Consider the following 9,391-nt stretch of genomic DNA (forward strand, 5'->3'; position numbering starts at 1 on the left):
AATAATAATAATAATAATAATAATGTTTACGCCAATGTAAATAAAAGAAAACCAAAAAAAAAACACTTTAATTTAGAATTTGAATTATATTTGACAAGAGTCAAATAGTTTGGTTTATTAAATATAAATATATAAATTTGGTAACAATTTTACCTGTTTTTGCAACAATATGCGCAGCTTACAAAAAAGCGTAGTTTGCGTTTCGAGATCCCAAAACGGAAGAAAAAGCAGTGATGATGAGAGGTGGGGAAAACGTCAAACAACTTAACGAATTAACTATCGTTAAAATCTGCAACACAAATGTAACAAGGGTGTAACATTAAGGAGTATGCAGATTTTAAGGATAATTTTGGTCACAAATCTGACCTTTGTTTAATAAACTATATTTCATAAACATTCTTACTTAAACATTTGGCGCCCACCTTTCAACATCGTCAGGATGTTGAAACAGAAAATCATAATAAATTCATTTTAACAATTTTAAATTCATTATATTAATATGTAAATTTACAATGTGTATACATATATATTTTATTTTTTTTTTTTTTTATTTAAACAGGACATTTGGGGTTGCTAGGGACTCCAGGCCATTAGGGACCTATAAAACATTCGGGATCATAAGAGACCCCGGGCCATTAGGGACCCGTAAAACATTCGGGGCCAAAAGAAACCCCGGGCCATTAGGGACCCTTCAAACATTCGGAGTCACTAGCAACCCCGGGCCATTAGGAACCCTAGAAACATTTGAGGCCGCTCGGGACCTCGGGCCATTAGGGACCCCGCGAAGGATCATAAGGATCCTGGTTAGTTGCTGCACACCTCGGAGAGAACCCAGCCAAAGATCGAATACTGGGCCATTGGCAATCCGACAAACAAATGAACCCGACTGGTCATTATTTTGGAATACAATTCCGGACCCAATATCAGCGCCACCCGTCCCACTTTGAAAAATTGCGGATCCGGAAGTGGTAGACCAAGGTACGACTCTTTAATCCTCTCCGGCACCGTTTCTGGAGGAGTCGAGACATGTGACAAATCGCAGACTCGCGCCATCACTACCACTGACTGTGCTGAATCGTGAGTCGAACGAACAGTGAAACGGCAATAGCGTATACTGTCAACGGTAAAGCAGGGCAGCCGAAGACTGTGTACCAATGATGTGCATATTTGACTTTGTCTGGCACACTGATCTATCAGTCCACGGACGGGAATAGACGACTTAGGACCTGCTAAGTGTACTACAAGGCTTGGGGAGAGCGAGACCACACCAACAAGTGGCAGCCCCTCTAAGGGAGTGGAATTGGAGTAGTTGGACGGACCTGTATCAGCAGACGGACGGGTATCGGAACGATTATTCGGACGGACCCTGGGCTTCTGATACGGACGATGCTTACGAGCAGGACGGGAATTTGGCCTATGCGGAAGGCTTAGCGGACCATCATGTAACAGCGTATGATGTTTGTCGTTGCAAAGACGACAGCTTTTTCGACTGGGACAGTCTTTTGCCAGGTGGGACCGTGCCAGACATCGTATGCAGTAGTGGTACATTACTACTGCCCTGTGCCGCTTTTCAATCGGCATGCCCAAAAACTTTTCGCAAAAGCGAAGGGGATGTGTCCCGTTGCACAAATTGCAACCAAATGTTGTCGACTCCGAAACAGCCGGTCTTGACAAAGTCAGGGTAGAAGACTCCATCGGTTTGTCGGTCGGGGGTGCCAGTGCCGGAGGATTGGGAACCGCCTCATTTTCCACCAGGTCCATAGCCTCATGTACAATAGGCGGCAATTTGATGGTGGCGGCAGAACTGGGAACAGGCGAAGCGGTCGCTCTATCAATCTCCTCTAGCAGCTCGTCGTAGTCCTTAAGTCCATCATCAGCAAAGAAAGATAATTTTTCCATGATACTGAGGAGAAAAACGAGGTTAACAATATCGAAAGTTATTCGGTCAACACGACCAATTTAGTAATAGGCCGTCTTACAACGCTATTCTCTATGCGAACATCGGCGACGCGAGTATGACCGTCCGGACCGGGATATACGTTTTCAATTCTCCCTAATTTCCACGATGTGGGAGGAAGCGTTTCGTGTCTAATCACGACGATATCATCTTTTTGAATATCACGTTGCGGAAATTTCCATTTATACCGCATGTGCAAACTTTTATGACACTCCTCTTTCCATCTTATAGCATGTTTCCATTGGAAACCGAACAACGTTGTTCGCTCTCAGAATTAGGTACACGAATTAACCCGTTCATACGGCACGATTCGTAATTCGTAGTAAAATAATTCCTTTGTTCAAAAAAAATTTTTGTTGATTTTAAAGGGAATGTACACGAAAATACATGAAATTCTCACTAATATGAATATAAGAAATTATTGTTTTTCTCCCAAAGATTTATTATATCATTAATTTTACAATTTTCATTCACGTTTTCAACTTTTTGTGTAAATATTGACATTTTGAACATATTTTTGTGTTTTTCCATTTTTAAATTCTGCTGAAGAGACACTTGTCAAACATTTTTCCTGCCGATAGAAACATTTTGAAAATATTGACTATTTTGTTTGCAGTTTTCTGTAGAAATTTTAACTCGTGGACCAAATGCGTACCTCGAATGAGAAAGAAAACAAAATTTACTTTCGTTTGAATGTACATACGCCAATCAACATTGTAGTTTTCATTCATAATTTTCAGTCTTCCCAAAAATTTTTAAAATTTCATTAAATTTTTCTATTTATTTATTTTTAATGTCATAATTTATTTTTTCGATAAGTGCTCTCATTTTTTAGGGATGGGACATATTTTTTCGTTGTTCTGAGAGTGATTTGATTTGAACAACGTACAAATATGAGTGTTCGCTCAGGAAATTTTGTGTGAAGAATTAGGTAGTTTTTTCATAGTTAAGGGTCAAACAACGAATAGAGAGCGAATCAAGTGCAGTGGAAACGCCACATTAAACAAAATTGATGAACTAAAGCCTGAACTTTTCGAAACCTGTTTACTATAGATAAAGGTTGTTCAGCTATCGATGGCTCTGGGGGAGCAAGTAATGGAGCACCGATTAAGAAATGTCCAGGTGTCAAAGCAACGACGTCAGTTGAACTATCTGACATGGGACAAAGCGGTCGAGAGTTCAAACAAGCCTCAATTCTGGCCAAAACTGTAGCCAACTCTTCAAAAGTATACCGAAGATTACGGACCTGCTTTCGAAAGTGCAACTTAAAACTTTTTACTCCAGCTTCCCAAAGCCCACCCATATGTGGGGCCCCAGCTGGAATAAATTGCCACGATAGGCCATGAATTGCATAATTGGAAGAAATGGTTCCTGAGCAATCTCGGAGAAATGCCCTAAAATTCCGCTCTAATTCTCTGGAAGCCCCAACAAAATTCGTACCGTTGTCCGAGAATACGGACCGAGGACAACCACGTCGAGCAACAAACCTATGAAATGCTGCCAAAAAATTTGCAGTCGAGAGATCTGACACTGCCTCCAGATGTATTGCTTTCGTCGAAAAACATACAAAAACACATACGTAGCCTTTTGTAATTTTGCAGGCTCGACCCGTAAATGCTTTGACCTCAAATGGCCCAGCGAAATCTACACCAGTTGTAGAAAAAGGCCTGTCAATAACAGTCCTTTCAGGTGGAAGCGCAGCCATTACCTGATTTATCGAACGCTTTTTCTGTAAAATGCAAGTTCGGCACCGATTAATAACCAAACGAATTGGACTTTTTAGTCGAGGAACCCAATATTCAATTCTAAGTATCCTCAACATCAACTGGTTTCCACCGTGAACAGAAATCTTGTGGACAAATTCCACCAAAAGTTTCACGAACCTACAATGATAGGGCAATATGGTAGGATGTCTTTCCGTGTACGCAAGGGTAGGAGAGTTAACTAATCTTCCATTCATACGAATTATGCCCCTCTCATCCAAAAAGGGGTTTAACGGAGCCAAAGAACTCTTTCTATCAAGAGGACGACTTTGTGATAAATCCCTATATTCGTCCGCATAATACATCTGTTGAGCCAAAATTATCAATCTACTACGGACGAAGTCGATTTCAGTTGGGGATGCTATATCGCCAGTGTAAACAAAATTGTTTCTATGTCTTGGGTTAGTGCGATGAAAGAATCGAAAGATATAGGAGATGACCCGAAGAGCTCTGCCCAAACAAGAGAACCTAACCAGCAAGTCTTCAGAGCTCGCAAGAAATGAGGCATGACTTTTTACAGAACGCCTCTCAGTGTCCGTTTCCAGAACCGATAGATCACGAATTAACCACTTAGATTTGTGATCCCTTAACCAACTTGGTCCATGCCACCATAGAGAGGAATTGGCGAGATCTAAAGGAGAAGAGCCACGACTTCCCAAATCTGCAGGATTATCCTCAGATTTCACGTGGTACCAATTGTGATTACCAACGTTTTCTTGGATTCGACAGACGCGATTAGCCACAAACGTAGTCCAAGTCGAAGGGGTTTTTCGTAGCCAAGAAAGAACTATAGTTGAGTCCGTCCAACAATAAACTTGACGAAACTCTATATCAATTTCACTAACTATAGTTTTTAAAAGCTCGGAAGCCAAAACCGCCCCGCATAGTTCCAAACGAGGTAGAGAAATTGATTTTATGGGGGCCACCCTAGTTTTACACGAGAGTAAATGGACAAAAATACTTCCACTAGGAGACTCAATACGAATATAAATTACCCCCGCGTATGCTTTTTCCGAGGCATCTGAAAAAACATGGAGTTCAGCTGAACAATTGGGAGTATACTGAACCCATCTTGGAACCTTAACCGAATTAACATCTGTGTAGGAATTCACAAACTGCCGCCAATCGGCATAGGTGGCTGGTAAAAGGGTGTCATCCCAACCAATGTTATCCAACCACACCTTTTGCATGACCATTTTAGCAACGACGAGTACAGGTCCTAACCAGCCCACAGGATCAAATAATTTTGCAATGGCGGAAAGAACTTCCCGTTTGGTGTAGGTAGCCTTATTCGCGATAGGGGCAACCTCAAAGTAAAATGTGTCCAAATGTGCATTCCACCTTATTCCTAATGGCTTAGAGCTACTAGATTCTACAAAGGACAATATTTTATGATCTAGCAGTTGATCAGAAGGTATACCTTCTAAAATCGATCTGTTATTCGATGTCCACTTCCGAAGTTCGAACTTTGCCGTAGACAACGCTGATATTAACTGATCCCTAGCAGTAACAGCCGTCTCCAAGTCATGTGATCCTGCTAGCACGTCATCTACATACATACATTTGCGCAAAATGTGTGCGGCGATGGGAAACTCGGTCTCAGTGTCTTTCGCAAGTTGCAATAGCGTTCGAATAGCCAAATATGGTGCACAATTTACACCGAAAGTCACCGTTTGTAATTCATAGTCTTGTACCGGTTTCGAGGGGGAATCACGGAAAATAATTCTCTGAAGGGGAGTATGTTTTGGATCGACGCGAATCTGTCTATACATCTGAGTAATATCCGAGTTAAAAACGAATTTAAAAATACGCCACCGCAGAATCAGCAAAACTAAATCAAGTTGCAAGGTGGGGCCCACATAGAGCAAGTCGTTTAGACTTTTTCCGCTAGAAGTTTTGAAAGACGCATTAAAAACAACCCGAAGTTTAGTCGTCTGTTTGTCCGGATTTATGACAGGGTGGTGAGGCAAATAACAGTATAAAGTATCATTTAGCGAATTAGGTGATACTAACCTCATGTGGCCAAGATCTAAATATTCTTTCAAGACTTTGTCATAAACAACCTTAACGTCCGATTTTCTCAATAAAGACGACTCACTACGAAGATATTGCTTCAAAACTATTTCGCGCGAGTTACCTAAGTACTCATTACAATCTATGTCTGGTTTGATTGGAAGTGTCACTATATATCTCCCGTCCGACATTCTACGTGTGGTTTTTAATAATTGTCTTCGCAAAACCTATCAGAAGGAGACATCATTTTTCGTTTAGGAGGTTCCTCTAGCTCCCAAAACCGTAAAAGAGTTTTATTAAGACTGTCTTCTTCTACCACGTCGATTGTAGTCGCAAATGTTCGAACTTCGGTCGTTGGAACGGGCCCAGTAATTAACCAACCAAATATCGAATATTGAGCCAACAATCTACCAGAAAGGATAGGCCGACAACCATCTAACAAAATATTCGGATATAGATCGGCACCTAACAGAAGATCTACGGGTCTAGAATCAAATAAATTAAAATCTGCCAATTGCAGATCAGGTATTTGAGCTCTTAAATCTGAACTTACATTAAATGAGGGTATATTTCCCGAAATGGATGGTAAAACCAATGCCGTAGTTTCCAAAATAACACGACTATTAATCGGACTTCCTATTTTTAACGTACATAATTTGTGAGAAGTGGCCGAAACAGTGCCATTAACACCGGAAATAGAAGCATTAGTGGAATGCACGGGGAGTTTCAAACGCTTCTGAAGCCGCTCAGATAAGAAAGAGGACTCAGATGCTGGATCTATAAGCGCCCTTGCAGAATAAGAAAAGCCATGGAGGACAATTGTAACCATTGCTGTTCCTAACAACACCGATTTGTTTTGAGCTAAGTGAAAAGCCTGACGAGGTACACACCCAGCTGATGTAGATGGTAGACTTTGTTCTATTGGCAAAGGAGGATGGACGGACGAACTATTTGATGCAATTGAGTTCACGGGAGCGGAATTATTAGAATTGGCATCAATACGATGTAATAAAGTATGATGAGGTTGATTACATTTCGAACAATGACGATTACTATCACACTTTTTTACTTCGTGTCCTTTTCGAAGGCAATTCACACACAAATAATGACGTTTTACTAACTTATACCGATCAGAAGCTGACAGACTTCTAAATCGAGAACATTCGAACAACCGATGGTTTTTATTTGGACAAAGTACACATCCTGATTTTCTAGAATTTGATTCACTCGTGGGTTGAGAAGGCGCAGAAGAATCTGTATTGGTAAAATGAGACTGTACTTTTTTGGTCGTGCGCTTGGTTGGATCATTACTCCTCATGTCGTGCAGACACATTAAGGTCTGAATGCGTTCGGACAAAAACCCATCTAAGTCTTTCCACAACGATAGTGAAGATTTATTTTTCACACTTTGTTCCCATAACGTTTGTGTGATTTTAGGAAGCCTTTGTAAACACAAGAATACTATTATCGGATCCCAATTATCCGTCGAAATATCATAAATGGACATAGCCGACAAACACCCATTTATGCCACGCTGCAAGGATTTAAGATTTGAACTGGTTTCAATATCAATCACCGGAAGAGAGAAAAGAATTTTCAATTGATTGTGTACAATAACACGGGGATTGTCGTAGGTTTCTTTCAAAGATTTCCATGCGAGAACAAAACTACGATTAGTTAATGGAAATTTAGAAACGATCTCTCGAGCTTCTCCACTAGTCTTCCGAACCAAATGACATAACCGCTCAATATCGCTCAATCTCGCATTATTAATATAAACGGCCGTAAATAAATCTCTAAATGTTGGCCAAGAATGAAAATCACCCTCAAAAACATCCGTATCAAATGGCGGAAGCGCAAGATTATGAACGCTATCACTTTGTATGGGACCAAAATCAAAACTTTTAACGGAGGGCGCCACTGAATCCACCTGAATTCCAACTTCGTGCGAAGCTTGGGTAGACGAACTGATATTAACTCTAGATTCTAGTGGAGTTGAAACAGATTGTTGCCCAAGAGAAACAACCGAACCATCTAAAGTTGAATTTACAGAAGCTTCACGACTTCTTTTTAGCTGCCCTAGCTTTCGTCTAATTGCGGACAAACATCTTAAGTAAGTCTGATAAGAAACCTCATACTTACTATCCACCGAATCAATATCTTCTTTCTTGGCGTCAACGGAAGACATTAAATAATCTAAGCACTTACCAAACATATCATGTGCCTGTGCCCAAAGTTTCTGAATTTCCTCACTACGAACCTCTAAGTCGTATCGATCAATCTCTTCAGAATTTAGCGCATTATAATGAGCCTCGAATTTAACTAGAGCATCAGAAGCTCTAATGAAGAGATCTAATGGAGTGATTGGCATTTTGAATTATAAAAGCTTGCTACAATCACTCGAATTAAAATTCAGCGGAATTAAAATCGACAATAAGTATAGAGTCGACAGTAACCGATTTAGAGTATCTCAATACGTATCTAAACACACACGCTTTCAAAAACTCAGCAGAACTTAAACGAAGTTTATCAAAAAAATTTTAAAAACAATCGAAAACCACAGAAAAAGCGAAAAAAAAAAACAAAAAATAAAAACGGTTGATTCAAAAATCAAATATATGTATATATATGTGAATATAAATTTTCAAAAATATAAAAATATATATTTAAGCTTCAAACATATATATTTTCACGTTCAAATATATCTTTTAAAATTAAAACTTAAAAATTTCTAACGAAAATGTTAAAATATTTAAAATTTTTAACTAAAATTATTATTTTCCAACGAAAATATCGAAATTTTATAATTAAATTTTGCTAAAATATCTCTATGTGGTCGCTACTACCGATTGTAGGGCGACTGTGGACGAAATTCCACAATAGCCAATTAATCAAATTTTAAAAATTTCGAAAATTTCAATTAAAATTGTTTTTTTTTATTACAAAACGGTCTAAAAATCACTTTATTAATTAAAAGTCGAATCGACCGATTGTAGCGTGCAAACGAATTTTAATTTCCAAAAAATATTTAAACAATTTCCCCGAATCAAGTTCAAAATATTTACTATAAATATTTCAATATAATTATTTTATTTTTGTTACGTGTACTTAACAAAATTTCCCACAGGGTAATCACAACTCATGCGAAAAAGAAAATAACACACACACACCAATATGTGAGTGGTCATCAACCACCAAGCAGGCAAGCGACAGATCGACCGCACAAACGACCAACAGACCGACCACACAACAGAACGGCTGATCGTCTCAACTAGATGAGCGTACGTGTATGTACGTATGTTGGTTTATTGTTGTCGTTACAAATAATAGATGTAAGCCGTTGTCACTTGCTAATAACCAAACAAACGTAAAGGGATTTTTATGCAAATTAATAGGAGGGTATTTTAAATCAATTTCGGCACAATTACTTAATGCAAAAACCCAAATATTTTTGCACAAATATATGAATTAATTTTTTATTGCAAAATTGATTTATAATTATGCACTGTTGTCACTCTTTTAAAGGGATTAAATGCGATTTTTTGCAAATAATATAAATGGAAGTTAGTCCCTTTTGGTTATGTTTGGTTATTATTATATATTTTTTTTTTTTATTTTCTTTTTCACTTGTAATTACAATGTATGTCGGGGGTAAAGC

At 38.8% G+C, this 9,391-nt stretch overlaps 1 protein-coding gene across 1 annotated transcript in view; it reads right to left on the reverse strand.

Moving 5' to 3' along the window:
• Positions 1–762: 762 nt before the first annotated feature.
• Positions 763–9,391, reverse strand: part of LOC131802745 (uncharacterized) — a 9,121-nt gene continuing 492 nt past the window's right edge. Inside the window, exon 3 of the mRNA XM_059123197.1 lies at positions 763–1,903. Coding sequence (XP_058979180.1) covers positions 805–1,899 — 1,095 coding nt within the window. The 5' untranslated portion in view covers positions 1,900–1,903 and the 3' untranslated portion in view covers positions 763–804. The remainder of the gene's footprint in view (positions 1,904–9,391) is intronic.

This window comes from Musca domestica, unplaced genomic scaffold, assembly GCF_030504385.1.
Source record: "Musca domestica strain aabys unplaced genomic scaffold, Musca_domestica.polishedcontigs.V.1.1 238, whole genome shotgun sequence".
NCBI classification, from domain to species: domain Eukaryota; kingdom Metazoa; phylum Arthropoda; class Insecta; order Diptera; family Muscidae; genus Musca; species Musca domestica.